Source organism: Crassostrea angulata, chromosome 1 (assembly GCF_025612915.1).
Source record: "Crassostrea angulata isolate pt1a10 chromosome 1, ASM2561291v2, whole genome shotgun sequence".
Lineage (NCBI taxonomy): Eukaryota > Metazoa > Mollusca > Bivalvia > Ostreida > Ostreidae > Magallana > Magallana angulata.
In genome coordinates, this window is record NC_069111.1 from 12472592 (window position 1) to 12490427 (window position 17836).

The following is a 17836-nucleotide window of genomic DNA, read 5'->3' on the forward strand; positions in this document are numbered from 1 at the left end:
TAGATCATTCAAATAAAGCCTGGCATGGTCCCAGGATCATGAAAGTCAAACAGCCTTAAACTTGGCCAAAAGCTGTACACTCTCTTAATTAATGTCTCTAAAAGGAAAACATCAACAACAATATTGAAATGTTATAAAAAGTATCTTTATATATAACCTTGTTAATTTCTTTCAGTCGTTATTTTATGAAGGATCAAGTGAACTTTTATTATCTCTTGTTGTCCGTTGTTCGTCCTTCTTACAGTAAGTTTTTACTTTTTGACCTCTTCTTAAATAGAACCACTGGATCAACTATAACCGAACTTGGCATAGGCATCTTTATGGGACGGGCAAACTCTTTTTAAAAGACTTGGACACGATTTGAGTTTAAATTTTTTTTATTTTTTGTGTATAATATGGTTTACTGGTGCATTTTAAATGATTGACCAAAATATTGAATGTTAAAGTCAAATTACATGCGAGATACAGAGGTAAAAGTTGATCAAGTTGTTATGTAAACAAAGCTCGAGTCTTATAGTTGTTTACAAAAAAAGTATTGTAGGGAATTACCATTTCAGGCTTAGACAAATTTACACGTAAAAACAATTTAAACTAATTCAATATCTTCATAAGTACTAGTTATTATCAACAAAAGAAAGATACATTTGATTGAAACTTACACCAATACTATACATATGTAAAAAATGACAATATTCGAGCTTTGTTTACAAAACAAAGTATAATGAACTCTTTATCTTGCTTATAACTTGATAGTTGACTTTCAATGACATAGCATTATAAACTTCTATATTTATCATTAAACATATTGAAAATGGAAAAATAAAATTTGGAAATTTTATGTCAAATCGTGTCTAAGTCCCTTTAAACAAAATTCTCAGTCAAGGAAAAAGAGGGGTTCAAAGTTTAACATAGAAATATACGAGAAAAATGTTAATAAAAATCTTCTTACAATGCTACACTTTGTGATATTACTATGCAAGGTTTTGAAGATTCTAAATTGTTATGACCATGACCCCGGACCAATACTGTGGCCCCAAGATGGTTAAAGCATAACATAGAAATATTAAGGTAAAACCCTTTTTTGTATTCTTATTCTCAAGAGCTACAATTTGTGATACGGTATTAATTACTATGCAAGCATCTCCTAATAGTGCAGATTCTATATTCTTAAAATCGTCACTTCCGCACCATGATCAATGTTTGGGCCAGAAGCGGGGTCAAAGTTCAACATAGAAGTATATACGGAAAATTGTAATAAAATCATCTTTCAATGACCATAATGCTACATATTTCGATATTATTATCAAGCATCCTCAAACTGAAGAGTTTTACATTTTTTTTTAACATATCGAAAGAGAATGATAAAAAAAAATGCTGTTCATGTGAGCGATGTGACCCATGGGCCTCTTGATTTCAGGAACTGAAGGCGAATACACTGGAATGACTTTATTTCCGTGCCATTGATACTTAAACAATAAAATGCTTTCTTTGGTGATTAATCCGTGTTATGAAGTTAGCGATCATTGCAGAAAAAAAATTACTCAACTCACTAACGCGGGTTATATGTATTTTTTTCCTGCAATGTCGCCACCTTCATATCTTGCATGTGTCACAAAAGACATTTTATTGTTTAAATATATGAGATAAGTATGTGTTTTGATTTCCAGTAGAATACATCTACGTGTATATCTGTATTGGATGTGTAATTATTAACAGATAAACAGGATTAACCTTAAGCATGTTAAGTGATAGCTCAAATGATTTCTAAATCAATCGAAATATGAATGTGATAGAAATGGAATCAACACGCTTCCAAGAGATCATATCTCTGCAAACTGAAATAAATGATGCCATTTGATAAAGAAATATATATGGTAGAGTAACATATATCATAGTTTTTTGTTCGTTCAATTGTTTGCCTTTTTTAAAGGGGCATATGGTCACGATTTTGGTCAAAAGTTATTTTTCCGATTTTAATATTTACAATGCTTCAGAAAGGCATTTTTAATAGGCAACCATAGTGTCATTGGTTGAGTTATAAGCGAGTTACAGAGCTTGGAAATCTTTGCTATGTAAAAAAAGCGTTTGTTTACATTTTGAACTTTGAGGAAATAATTTCAGTTTTAAACATAAAAAATGTGTTAAACGTAAGGAACTGTTTGTCTATGCTTAAAATTAATAAAAAGTTAAAAAATAAGCTGAAAAAAAGTTTTTTACTGGTATATTGAACTTATGAAAACAAAAACAGGGCACGAGCCTTTTTACATGACAAAGAATTGTGAGCCCTGTATCTTGCTTATAACTCTAAGAATGACTCTCAAATTTTATTTGATCATTAGAAATGCATTTCTAAAGCAATGTAAAAAATAAAAACATAAAAATAGAATTTGACCAAAACCGTGACCATGCCCCTTTAAATAAAAGTGATTAAAACTATTAGAATTTATTCCTATAGAATTTCAGTTGCTTTTAAATCTATTAGACAGGCCGTTTTAAGACTTGACTTCCCAGTAAATATCGATTTCTCATATTGATCCCAAAGATTATATCAGCACTGATCAATAGGCAATTTATCTGTTACAGACTCTCCGTAGCTTCATGCCGGATTTCCCAATATATAACCACAACTCGGGGACCGCGCTCTTCGCTCGAAGTGTGCATCATATAAGAAAAGAATGATAAATCAATGAAAGCAGAATATGAAGTTATCAAATTATTAAAATTCGAAGGGGTGAAACGCACTATAGAGATTTCCCCGACTATTTTTTGAAACGGCTTATAGATTACTCGCGAGCGGAGGATTGGACGCCTGAAGTTGGCAAAGGTCAAGGTCGTATATTGTTGATTTACAAAATATTTTGGTCATTGATTCGCATACAACATGGCTGAAAAGAAAGGACGTGTGTTTTGTAAACCTGGGTGAATAACGTTGTTTTCAGTGTACGATTATTGAATAATGGAGAAATTTAAAATTACTGTTGTAAGACTGTCACTTGGCGTTATTTTGATCGCCAGTGTACACGTGTGTTTATGTGCGGAGCAGAATAGTCACGTCGAGGAATTTCATATGGTCCAAGGTATACGATTACTATTAACTCATTCTTACCATTTTTTCCTAGGACAATTTTTTCTATTATTAATATTAATTTGATAAATATAAAATCTGGAATTGAAAAATATACCTATACAGTACATGTACTTCATTTTAACAAAGAAAGCAAAACTTGGAAAGAATTTTGTAAGTTTCTGACCAGAGATGTCAACAGTGACATTTTGGAGTCAAAAGTTTGTAGTTAAATAAGTATATGACCAGTCCATTGGAATGAAAAAATATTGAATCATGTTAGCCAACTAAAGTTTTGTACCTAGCTAAAATACTGTACATCATCTGTAGCTGTAAATCCATCACAGGCACCTATATTTTTATCATCAGTCGCTCAATAAGCCAAACAAAAAAAATATACCCCATCTAAATATAAATACACCTGAATATTTATCATCAGTTGGTCAATAAGCCAAAAAAAATAAATACACCTGAATTTTAATCATCAGTCGCTCAGTAAGCCAAAAAAAAAATATACTATATGATGAATTTTTATCATCAGTCGCTCAATAAGCAAGAAAAAAAAATCTACCCCACTCTATATAAATACACCTGAATTTTTATCTATCAGTCGATCAATAAGCCAAAAATACAGAAAAAAAATCTACCCCTACTATATATAAATACACCTGAATTTTTATCATCAGTAGCTCAATAAGCCAAAAAAAAAATCTACCCCTACTTTATATAAATACACCTAATTTTTTATCTATCAGTCACTCAATAAGCCAAATATAAAAAAAAAATTCTACCTCCTCTTAGTATATATGAATACAATGTATTTATATATAGAGGAGGTAGAATTTTTTTATAGTTTGCTTATTGAGCGACTGATTGATAACTGATTGATAATACCTGAATTTTTATCAATCAGACGCTCAATAAGCAAAATACAAAAAAAATTCTAACTCCCCTTAGTATAAATAAATACAATGTATTTATATATAGACTAGGTAACAATTTTTTCTTAAATATTTGGCTTATGATTGATAAAAATTCAGGTGCCTGTGAATCCATTTGCAACACCTGGTAACAAATTATAACATATAATGTCTAGAAAATTTGATTCGGAACTAAATTCGAACTTTTAAGCTTTAAACAAAGATAATGATAGCCACTGACTATAGATATGATATAGGTTTCTGTGGAAAAAAATATAATTGAAGGTTTTATAGAACCATGGAGTCTTGGTGATGCTTGTGATGTCCTGGTTAACGAACTCTAAGTTATAATACAACAATACACACAGGACTGTGGTTGACAGTTCTTACCAATAGAAATCAAGAAACCATGCTGTCTTCAATCTCAGGACTGACTGATTCTTAGACATGCAGTTTCTGCTATGATCATGCAAATATATTGATTTCATTTTTGTTTATTTCTATGTAATGATCTGCATGATATATTACCATCAAAACTATTAATATTTATTTCTAAACTGAAATTTTATTATTTAATTTTTTACATGATTGTATATATTAGCCTCATTTGGAACATATTATTAAGCTTTCTGTGACTTAATTTTTCTGATCACAGGGTCTGTCATCTGATGACTCTCAATCTGTTAACTTTCATTAAATTTTTCAAATTTTCCCAAGTCACTGCGCCAATTTCAACCAAACTAAATTTGAACAAATCATCCTATGGTAAATGACTATAACTTGTTAACAAATTTTTAACATGATGTCCCCAAGCCAAGGAGAAATGATATGGATGTAATATATGATGTGGGTTTGTTTTTTTTTTTCAAAGATATTCCTTTCTTGAACCAAAAAAGTTAGTAATATTATAACACTAAACTATTTATGAATTTGAAAATAATGAAGTAAAACCTTTTAAATATCACGTATTACGTGACTGAAACAAGATGCCAACATCCCCAGAAACCAATCATATTTCACTTTGGTTACAGACAACGCTGGTGTTTCAAACTTAGTCTGATCGTGATGCAATAAATTTAATTGCCTTTAATGTACAGGATATAAAAGCAATCTCCTACACAAACGTTTCTTCATTTTGATGAAAAAAAAAATCATTTTTTCAAAATTGTATTAAATTTCAGCATGATTTCTTATAATACAATATGGTACTTGGTACATGTAATTGTTTTTATTGAAAATTTAATTATCTTGTCTAAATGCAAATATCTTTTAAAGAGTAAAACATGTTTAATACATAAATTACATAGATTATGCATGCAATCCAAGTTTATCCTTGTCAATTTAATTGCAAATGAGAAACATGAAAGTCAATACTGGTATTCATTATGCATTAGAACAGAAGTTTGACATTTTGTCTTCAGTTTTGATAACTTGATCATGCTGATTTATACACTGTGACAGATTTTAAGTAAATGGTTAGAATATTAAAATTCAACTACATACATTAGTTCCAGAAAACAAGATATCTTTGCTATGTTTTTTTTTTATGTCAATGTTATGTACCAGTACATGTATATAAGGCTCACTCAAAAATTTTATCGATCAGTGTTCTCTCACTGAATCTAAATGGATGCATAAACACGACATTTACAAAACAAAAAAACAACATTTAAGACATACATGTATACACCCTATTTGTATAATTATATGATAATATACTGTCTCAGTGATATAACACAATCAACAAAAAAAATACATGATTATGGAAGATGATGTGTAAACATTTGAGTAAAAATGTAGATTAGTCATCTAATGCTGTCAGACATAAAAAAGAGTCTACCAAGTCTGTCCACTTTGTCTCTCTGTTTTGGGCTTGTTTGGGTTTTTTTTTCACCAAACCCCCCCCCCCCCCAAAAAAAAAAAAACCCCTCCCCAGATTCATAAAAAAAAGACACACCTTTAGTTGATTTGTAGATGTTTAGTGCAGTTAGCAATGAACTATTCATTTTATGATTTAACGTCTAAGAAAACATTGAATTTTCTATCATATAATATTCTAATAAAAAGTACATCAGTAGACATGCATGCATGGGTGTAATACAAGGTCTTATTTCATATAGACAAGGGGTAACATGTATTTTGCATAGAAATATTGTCTCTTCTAAGAAAAAAAATCGTAAATCCAATTAGTTGTCAATGTCTTTAGAAGTTCACCTGTTGATGTACTACAAGTTATTAATATAATTGAACAGATGGAAATTGATAGAATATCAGTATCTGAGCTCATCTTTCCTCAAAGTCGTCACAAAGCCAAGCCTAGTTGATAAGATCGACAGAGTGATACATTTTTCCCACTTCAAAGTGTCTTTGTTTAATTACTTTTGAGAGGACTTAATAATGTACATTTTACATGTTACATCACTGGCACCTTATTTTTTCACATGACTGCATAGTACCGCGTGGCACTCTTAGCGGTAATCTATTATTCATCAAAGCCTGCCAACTGGATACATTGTGGTGGCAGTGTGCAGAACTGAACATGTTCCTACTTTATAAATCCTACTTGCTGCCACGGGCTGTAGAAAATTGGAAAAAGGGGGTGGTAGTTAAGTCCAGTTATTTCCATGATTACACAAAATTTCCGATTTGTAAAACACATGATAATATTGTGCATGTTTTGAATTTATAGTTTTTTAATGCCTGTCATACTTGTGGTTGATTTTTTTTTCATTTTCAAGAGTACATGATTTTATTTTGGAAGGAAATTAAGCAAGATCAATTGATCGTGGGTTTCAGTAGTGAATCTTTACAGGAACATTGCAAGAAAAAAATTGTAATGTTATAAGGCATCTAGGTATTTTCATTATTGGAAAACCATGATCAGTCTGGAATATCTGTGTCATACTGTGACATTAAGGTGGTTTATGTTGTTATGAAAGAGTTTTTTTTTTTTAATTCTCAGTAATGTTCACTTTTTAATAAAGTCTTTTGCGAGATGTCTCCAATATAATTTATATTCATCTGATTTTGCCTTTCAAATTTGATCATTTTTTGGATTGCATAAAGTTAAATTTAACTAATTCAAAATGAGGCAATGGAATGCATAGTGATAGGGCTCTTCTTAATCAGAAGCAGTATAAAATTAACGGTATGATCTAGATAACTAACTTGGTACATAACCCACTTTTTCATCAGCTGATTCAAGTTTCTGACAGGTACTATTGTAATTCAGACATGTCAAATGTTATGTCTTTTTTGTTTGGTGCATACCAAATACATTTTCAAAATTCAGACATGTATCTACATGTTTAAAGTATTGCGCACCAATTTACAATCTGCAATTATTTAGACAAAGTGTCACCATTCGAGCATTTTTGTCTCACAAACTTGTTACAAATATGTCAAATGTTTTTTGGATGAATATGAATGTAAAATCAACTAATCTACTGTTACAATACATTTGATTGAATGATTAACAAAATATGTGTGCATTATCAATTTTAGATACATTTATTGTCTTAGATGCATGTATTAACGTAGCTGCGTAGGTTAATATCATGTTAGAATATCAAAATTAAGATTGGTTTTTCAATGCATGTGTTAAGATAACATTTAAATATGTGGTCTTGTTGCATAAATAATTATTACAGTTAAAGTTCAAATTTTGCCAAATTCCCTACCCCCCCCCCCCCCCCCCCCCCAAAAAAAAAAAAGAAGAAAAAAACCCCCTTCACAATCTCTTGTTTTCAAAATTTATTTTACATTCTAAACATGGCAAAAATAATTGAATTCAAACTATGGAAATAAGCCCTCCCCAACCAATACTTTGAATGCAAGTGAGTGGGTTACAGTCAGCAATGTGGTCCCCTAGATCTATTGCTCTGTAATTTTTGTCAGAAATGAGCCCCTGTACTCTTCGCATTTATTGCCTATTTGAAGTAAACTTCACTAAATTTATCAGGAGCCACCCACACAACATGACAATTTTTGAAATACTCAGTGCTTCAGTCTGAATCAATATGAGAGAGACATCTATTGTCCTTTATTCTAAATTTATTGGCATCTGCTTCTTTGTTATTTTAATCAACTTTATATGAAATTAAGAAAACTTAACTTTTCATCAAGCATTTACATTGCTACAGCTGATCTGAGGCTAACAAATACATTTTCATTAGTTGTTAAATCTAGTTTTAATATTTTAAATTTTCTGTTGATTTCCTTTACTTCTCTTTTTGTGACTGAATTTATTTATAAAGACCTCTAATTTCAGATAAATCGTTTTCCAATGTGACGATTTATGACATGGAGGTAACATGTGGGAAACACCGTCCTGGGATGTTTCCTTCCCAGACCTGGACCTGTAATGACATCAGGTATGTTCATCAGATGTGTAATGACATCAGGTATGCTCATCAGACCTGTAATGACATCAGGTATGTTCATCAGACCTGTATTGACATCAGGTATGTTCATTAGATCTGTATTGACATCAGACGTGTAATGACACCAGGTATGTTTATAGACCTATATTGACATCAAGTATGTTCATCAGAAGTGTAATGACATCAGGTATGTTCATCAGAAGTGTAATGACATCAGGTACATTCATCAGACCTGTATTGACATCAGGTACGTTCATCAAACCTGTAATGACATCAGGTAGGTTCATTAGATCTATATTGACATCAGACGTGTAATGACACCAGGTATGTTTATCAGACTCGTATTGGCATCAGGTACGTTCATCAAACCTGTATTGACATTAGGTATGTTCATCAGAAGTGTAATGACACCAGGTATGTTTACAGACCTATATTGACATCAGGTCTATAACAAAAATGCAGCGTTGTACTGAGTCAGACAGGGAATCTTCCAGACTTCTTTTCACAGAACTCTTTGGCATCTTTTTTGTGTCAGTTTGATTGATCCACAACCACAGGTTTTTTTTTTGTCGCGACAAATGACCGGTAGTTCTTTTTATTACATCATTGAAGAAGCCCTACAATTTATCAAATGTGCACCAAAAGAATGCTGTTCAATTACTCTTCCTGTGAAGGGTTTGTTTTTGCATCGTAAACGTGATAAAGCCAGCATCGATAATATGTTCTTGAGACTCTATGGAGCAATTATCCATTGCACAGTTTAGGCTTCAATTTTCCAATTGCAAGAATTTTTGCAATTCTCAAATGATAAAAGAACACTTGGTACAAAAATATTTGTAAGCTACTCCCCCCCCCCCCCCCCTTCCCACCTCAAAAACAGAAGACCTGAGAAGATTTCTGAAATAGCTCATTGACTTTATTTTTTTTCAGAGTGAATGGAATGCGGATGGCCTATGGTTACTACCCTGGGCTAGGGGCTGACACCAGATGCACAGAGTCGGGAGGATTTGATGAACTGAGGCAGCTTTGTTACAAACTAATGGAGTCCATCGCCTCTAACAGACAATTGTGGGGAGCTCAGGTATATGTGCTATGTACTCTGTTGTTATATTGATTCCTCCGACAATATGCAGTGGAGCTATTTTTATTTTATTTTTGTTCGACCTTCTGACAAAATGTAGAGCAATTCTATCAGATCAACCCACAGACAAAATGTCAATTTATTTATTTAATGAATTTTTTAAAAAAAATCATTAAGTAAAAATCTTGTAAAAATTTGTGTGGAAAGTAAGACCGAGATTAACATACATCATTGAACTGACTATCAACCAGATCAAAACAGGCTTTTGATGTAAGCTAGCATACATTGGATCAAGTTTGTAAGCCTGTCATCCAGAAAAATAGATCCTTTTATCTGGGGAAATGAAGCCTTTATTATTATCAATACCTAATGGATTTTCAGTTTTACAGAGTCCTAGATTAAAGATATTAAATTGTATTTTTTAATGTTGATCTTCCCATTTGTCTCAAACAACATATTACTGTAAGGTAAAAACAAATTTTGGGGTCATTCCAGGAAGTCTTCTAAAAATATGTCAAGGTTCCATCATCATTTATCAAGGTCAAATATTGCAACATTTGGAATTACTGGTCAGGTCCCTTTAAACATAACTATAACATTAGTACTCATAAAAGAAGTTCAAGTAGTTGTCACTTCTTTGCCTAAACATGAGCTTGATATATATGATTAATTTAGGATTGTACATTTTGATATTTTTTAGGACTCAATCCCTCCCATCCCCAGAATATTTTATACTTGAATATTAGGTTGAAGAATATTTCCTGATTTTTTCATTGGATAATTATCAATTCATTGTGGGTTTTTTTTTTGCTTATCCAAAAGAACTTGTTGGATAAAAAATTATATCCATTCAATGGTTTGAATTGACTGAATTCTTAGGACACAACCTATGTTCATGCAGATAAGCTCAAATGTAAGAGACAGCAAAAAGCTGTTTTGCAGCAAAATGATCTGTAATGCCATTGTATTCACCTGAAAAAATTGTTTTTCTATGCATTCAAAAGTTGGTTTTAATACAGAACATTGGATTTTTATTTATTTTTTTTAAAAAAAAAAAAGCACCGATAACCTATTGTTACTCTCCTTGCTTTAATTTGTAGGTTTCCAATGCTAGCTGTGATTATATAGAAGAAAAGAGAGTGATGTTGAACCTGAATCTTGATGGTTACTACTGGAAAAAGATGGATCCTGGATATGGCTGGATAGAAACCCTGCAGTGTGTGGCCTTTCCCAAAGATGATGCACTCTCATTCCCATGATGCAATCTCTGTTCATTATACATAACACAAAAAATACGAGAAATAACAGTTTATATGCTTTGGTTGCATGATCTCAGTTCATTTGATAAGAGACTGGTTTTTTTTTTTTAAATGTTCGCTAGAACTACTGTATTGTTAAAAATTTTGTATGTTCATATGTTATGCCTGTAGTGTGGCTTTTTATTCTCTTGTTGAAAGAGAGAAAAAACCCAACAGATCCCCTGAGTCATTTCAAATCAGCAGGGTTACATGTACATAAAGCTTATTTTTTCTCAGTCAGTAGTTTGATCTGGAAATATTTTCTCATCAGTTGCTATATTTCTAATCATAGCCTTGGGCACATCAGGTTATTTTTCAATAGTCATGATTTTTTGATTGCATATTTTAAAAAATCATTACCTCTTTTTTTTTGGCTACATTGTATTAAATTTCATGTTTCTTTTGTTTACGAGCTTTCGATCATTATTAAGCAAATGATTTGCCTTAGCAGCTCAAATTTCTCTCAATCGTGACTCATTAAAGATAGTCTCAGTTTTAATATGCATAGAAGGAGAGAAAATGCGAAAAATCAATATCATATTTGTTGCTGTGTTATTTTGACTATCAGCTTGTTTATCCTAGCATGAAACACATTGTATGTTGATGGAGTCGGCAGTAATCTTTCGTTCCAAATTTTCAAAGCCAAATCAAAGCTAGTGAGTTTATTAGTTTAGGATGTACATGTAATTTGATATAAAGTCATTTCTTGTTTCAGATTTCAAATAATGAGGATATAAAGAGAGAAAAAGATCTTTTGATTAGCCACATAAAAGATAAATTTGAAAAAAAAGAGATTTACTGCACTGCTGATCCATAAAAAAGCTATGTTTTGGTCATGTTTTTATGTCTATATTAAAAACTTCCAATATTATCACCATATTTAATTAAATTTTGCTGCTGTGAATTGTTTGTTGGAAAGATTCTCCCTTCAAACTTATTCAGCTGAAAAATAGAGAACCTGAGAATAAAGAATTCTGTAGAATCCCTGCTTGGTATTGATTTTAAGATGATTTTTTTTTCTCTTGAATTTTTCTTTGACAAAACAAAATAAAAATTGACAAAAAGTGCTTTAGGCAAAGAGGTTAAATAACAATTATGCAAACAAATACAGATGTATTAAATGTTTATTATAACCAGAGGTAGGAAATGTTCATATCTTTTTCATCTCGACAAAAAGCAGCATATTTTATGTGATGTTGCAGATGAATTGCAGTCCCTTACTGTTTTTAATGATGAATACTACTCTATGCAATATTTTTGTGTTTGTGGAAGGTCTGTGTTTATTTGTGAATGATTCAATCACTGTAATCTATCAACAGTATTTTGGTTCTGGTGATCATGTTTCAACTGGCCAACATTATTTTCTTTTTTTTGCATAATAGTGCCTATTTTTATGATATAGAGGAAGGATATGTATACCAATAGTACATGTATCACCTGTAAATGATTCATTCAATATCTACTGTGTAGTGTCATTGACAATCACATGTTTGCTGTAAGATTTCACATGTAAATAAAATCTTCAAGCTCACTGTAAGGTGTGTCTGTTTACACTAGTCATAAAACTTTATGTGAAAATATATAACATTGGGATTGCCTTATGTAAAGAAAAGTCACTCTTTGTTGTCACATATGCTTTTAAAAGGGTTGTAACAGCTGGAGTTATTAGCTCACCTGAGCTGAAAGCAGACAGTCCGTTTGTCTGTCTGTCTGTAAACTTTTTACATTTTCGACTTCTCCTGAACTTGGTCAATTTCAACCAAACTTGGCACAAAGCATCATTGGGTAAAGGGGATTCAAGTTTGTTAAAATAAAGGGACACGCCCTATTTTAAGGGGAAATAATTAAGAATTATTGAAAATTTGGTGATATTTTTCAAAAATCTTCTTCTCATAAACCATTAGGCCAGAAAAGCTGAAACTTGTGTGGAAGCATCCTCAGATAGTGTAGATTCAAGTTTGTTCAAGTCATGGTCCCTGGTGGTAAGGTTGGGCCACAATGGGGGAGGGGGGTCAAAGTTTAACATAGGAGTGTATAGAGTTATACTTTCAAAACATATATCTCAAAAACCATTTGGCCAGAAAAGCTGATACTTGTGTGGAAGCATCCTCAGATAGTGTAGATTCAAGTTTGTTCAAATCATGGTCCCCGGGGTAAGGTGGGGCCACAATGGGGGGTCCAAGTTTTACAGAGTAGTATATAGAGTTAATCTTTAAAAATCTTCTTCTCATAAACCGTTAGGCCAGAAAAGCTGAAATTTGTGTGGAAGCATTCTCAGTGTAGATTCAAGTTTGTTCAAATCATGGTCCCCGGGGGTAAGGTGGGGCCACAATGGGGGGTCCAAGTTTACATAGTAGTATATAGAGTTAATCTTTAAAAATCTTCTTCTCAAAAACCATTTGGCCAGAAAAGCTGAAACTTGTGTGGAAGCAGCCTCAGATAGTGTAGATTCAAGTTTGTTCGAATCATGGCCCCCGGGGATAAGGTGGGGCCACAATGGGGGGTCTAAGTTTACATAGTAGTATATAGAGTTAATCTTTAAAAATCTTCTTCTCATAAACCATTAGGCCAGAAAAGCTGAAACTTGTGTGGAAGCATCCTCAGATAGTGTAGATTCAAGTTTGTTCAAGTCATGGTCCCTGGGGGTAAGGTGGGGCCACAATGGGGGGTCAAACTTTTACATGGGAATATAAAGAGAAATTTAATTTTAAATCTTCTACTCAGAACACGACTGGCCAGAAAAGCTGTAAAGTACGACGCATCATCAAGTAGGATAGATTTAAGTTTGTTCAAATTATGATCCCAGGGGGTAGGGTAGGGGCACAATGGGGACCGGTTAAATCTTTACAAAGGAATATATTGAGAAAAATCTTTTTCTTAAAAAAAAAAAATTTTCTTAGAAAAGATGCAACATTAGTGAAAGCAACCTTAGATAGTGTAGATTCAAATTTGTCAAAATCATATTTTTCAGGAGTAGAATGGAGCCACATGGGGTGGGGGGTCCAATTTTACAAAAGATTCACCAAAATTCAAATGTTATAATATATGGTTTAACTTATATGCAAGCATTTTGACATATTTTTCATTCTTTAAAATTGTTTAGACTTTGGCTTCTGGGCAATTCTTTGGCTGACACAAGTTTGATGTAGGTTTATATCCCATTTGATTTAGATGTTCTTGAGAACTGTAATGCTCAATATGTGAAATGACTATACTGCGACAAAAAGGGATCAATGATAAACAGAATATCCTGGGAAGAAAATGAATTTTTGATATACAGGATCTGTTAGACTACATTGTCCATATTTTTTTGGTATGTTACTCCATTAAAGCTGATTTGATAATAATGTCTATTATTGCTCAGGTGAGCAATGTGGTCCATGGGCCTCTTGTCTTCAATGATTACAATGAGTTGTAGTCTCCACCTTCAATGATTAAAGTGAGTTGAAGTGTCCACCTTCAATTATTAAAGTGAGTTTTAGTCTCCACCTTCAGTGATAAAAAGTGAGCTACATTCTCCATCTTCAATGATTAAAGTGAGTTATAGTCTCCACATACAATGTTTGAAATGTGTTAAAGTTTCCGCTTTCAATGATTAAATGAGTTACAGTCTCCATCTTCATTGATTAAAATGAGTTACTGTCTCCACCTTCAATGATTTAAGTGAGTTGTAGTCTCCAATTCAATAATTAAAGTGTGTTATAGTTTCCACCTTCAATAATTAAAGTGTGTTATAGTTTCCACCTTCAATGATTAAAGTGAGTTCTAGTATCCACCTTCAATGATTAAAGTGAGTTTGAGTCTCCACCTTCAATATTTAAAGTGTGTTAAAGTTTCCACCTTCAATGATTAAAGTGAGTTCTAGTATCTACCTTCAAAGATTAAAGTGAGCTTGAGTCTCCACCTTCAATAATTAAATTGAGATGCAGTCACCACATTCAATGATTTAAATAGGTTACAGTCTCCACCTTCAATGATTAAAGTGAGTTTTAGTCTCCACCTTCAATAATTAAATTGAGCTGTAGTCACCCCAATTAATGATTTAAATGAGTTACAGTCTCCACTTCATTGATTTAAGTGAGTTAGAGTCTCCATCTTCAATGATTAAAGTGAGATGTAGTCTCCATCTTTACTGATTAAAGTGAGATGTAGTCTCCATCTTCAGTGATTAAAGTGAGCTACAGTCTCCACATTCTATAATTAAAGTGAGCTACAGTCTCCACTTTAATGACTAAACTAAGTTATAGTCTCCACCTTCAATGTTTTAAGTGGGCTACAATCTCCAATTTCAATGATCAAAGTGAGTTGTAGTCTCCAACCTCAATGATTAAAATGAGTTTTAGTATCCACCTTCAATAATTTAAGTGTGTTATAGTCTCCACCTTCAATAATTAAAGTGAGTTATAGTCTCCATCTTCAATGATTAAAGTAAGTTTTAGTCTCCGCCTTCAATAATTAAATTGAGTTGTAATCACCACATTCAATGATTTAAACGAGTTACAGTCTCCACCTTCATTGATTTAAGTGAGTTATAATCTCCACCTTCAACAATTAAAGTGAGTTGTAGTCTCCACCTTCAATAATTTAAGTGTGTTATAGTATCCACCTTCAATGATAAAAGTGAGTTATAGTCTCCACCTTCAATAAATAAAGTGAACTACAGTCTCCACTTTCAATAATTAAAGTGAGCTCCTCCACCTTCAATGAATTAAGTGAGCTACAGTCTCCACTTTCAACGATAAAAGTGAGTTATAGTATCCATTTCAATGATTAAAGTTAGCTACAGTCTTCACCTTCAAATGATTAAAGTGAGCTACAGTCTCCACTTTCAGTGATTAAAGTGATAACTTTATATACGATATCAATGATAAAAAGTGAGCTACAGTCTCCATCTTCAATGATTAAAGTGAGTTATAGTCTCCACCTTCAATGATAAAAATGAGTTACAGTCTCTACCTTAAATGATAAGAGAGAGATATAGTCTCCACCCTCAATGATTAAAGTGGGCTGTAGTCTCCACTTTCAATTTTTAAAGTGAGTTATAGTCTCCTCCTTCATTAATAAAGTGAGTTATAGTCTCCACTTTCTTTGATTAAAGTGAGCTGTATACGTAGTCTCCACGTTCCATGATTAAAATGAGTTGAAGTATCCACCTTCAATGATTAAAGTGAGCTGTAGTCACCACATTCAATGATTAAAACGAGTTACAGTCTCAATCTTCATTGATTTAAGTGAGTTATTGTCTCCATCTTCAATGATTAAAGTGAGCTCTAGTCTCCATCAGGAAATTGCAAAGAAATGCAATGAATGTGACGAAATCGGCCGAGAGTTTTTATATAAGGTTAGGCCATTTTTGGACGTCTAAAGACAGTCAGCACAGTCTGTATGCACATTTAACATCAAAAGTATGAAATAAGAATTGAGTTATCTTCTCCATTTTCAATGATTAAAGTGAGTTATTTAAAGTCAATGACAACTGAATACTTCGCGTTAGCGAGGTATGAGTCTGCACTGCTTGGTGTATCATAGGACCGACGACATCCAAAAATATAAGCATTTAATGCTTATATTTATATTCATAATGATGTTTATTTTTATAAAATATATGTGTATTGTCGTTGTAAAGTCATTATATACGCTCTTTGTCAGGGATATGAAACATACATGGCACAGCCATATTAACATGTTATTTAGTTCGCCTCCGCGGCTAAAAATATTATACCAGAAACTTTGTAGAGAAAGATCCTTTTTATTAAGGAGTAAATATAATTTAATGATGATTTTTCAAAAGTACATAACAAACTGTTTATTTAAGATCGAACATTTCATTTATTCTAACAAAAATAAATTTACTCAAAACACGCGGGGACGTTTATGTTTGTGCACATGGCGCATGCATTATCAAAGTGTATTCATAGAAAATTGAACAGTTTTCCAATGAAAAGATAAGGAGAAATGTACACTGAATGTAAATATATTATATAAAATTAAAAAAAAAAAGATTAAGACTAATGTAATCGTGACTTGGCTTAATTTGCCAGTGATTATATGAACAGGATCAAAGGAAAGGGGCGCATGAGGCGTTAGATATACCTCACTTCGAGTAATGAAGATGAGTATTTTTCAAATGTAGTTAAAATATCAACATGAAAGGTAAAGCTTTTTAAATGAATATATTAATGGTTGACAAACTATATATAAGTAATTCACTATCCGTGTATTTTAGCAAAGTTGTTCAGTGTGATAGACAGATGCTTGTAGTCACTCCTTTTGGTCTGCGAGGATGTTCAAATTATACTAGCGGGCATTTTCTTCTTAATTTTTTCGCTTTTAAGGTGGTATGAGACACCTGTCGATATCAACGTGGATAAAAGTACGTTAAAATCAAAGTACTTTTACCGGTAAATGATGTTTTAAAAAATTTCGGAAAAATATCTAAACCTCTCAGATAACGACCGAAAGATAAATGTTAATCATTCCCTGTACACATTAGCGCTTAGCTCAGAAATCGTCTGAGATTTTGCTGTAATGTTGAGAAAGAAAACTCGCACATATAGTTAAATGTGTCGAAAAATGTAGTTCTTTATTTCACAAGTACTGATGGTCACCTTCAAATGTAAGATATCTTTTAAATTTTTTAAAGTAAAGTGCGTTTGTCGTTTCAACAGAGAGTACATACCTTTTTGTACGCTTTTGTCTTTTCTTATTTATGAGGGTTTAATGGTCATGGCCACTTTTAGACTTTACGAATCTCCCTGGGAAGAAGAGCTCGGTATCAAGCTATTTCAAAGCTAAACTATTTAGATTTTCTTCTTGTTTTCCTATGATATCTTTATATAGATCTCTAAAATCAACCGCGACCATCCAGACCTATTGAAAGCTTGACTACTACGTACTATAGGTGCATTCTTTAAGTTTATTTTGAGTTCAATTCAGCTATTTTTATTACATCAATTTCATTCAAGAGAAAATGATCGATTAGCACCAGATTTACTTATTTTAGCTTGCTCATACATCTATCGTTTAAAAAAACCGAAGGTTCCTTAAGCCACATGTTCAAAGATTTTGACGCATACAAATGGTGGAGAAAA

At 32.4% G+C, this 17836-nt stretch overlaps 1 protein-coding gene across 1 annotated transcript; it reads left to right on the top strand.

Moving 5' to 3' along the window:
* Positions 1–2835: 2835 nt before the first annotated feature.
* On the top strand, positions 2836–12277 carry LOC128191016 (uncharacterized). Its single transcript, XM_052863197.1, has 4 exons — positions 2836–3077; positions 8255–8357; positions 9297–9447; positions 10548–12277. The coding sequence occupies exons 1-4, from the start codon at positions 2957–2959 to the stop codon at positions 10704–10706; spliced, it is 534 nt and encodes a 177-aa protein (XP_052719157.1). The 5' UTR covers positions 2836–2956; the 3' UTR covers positions 10707–12277.
* Positions 12278–17836: the final 5559 nt, after the last annotated feature.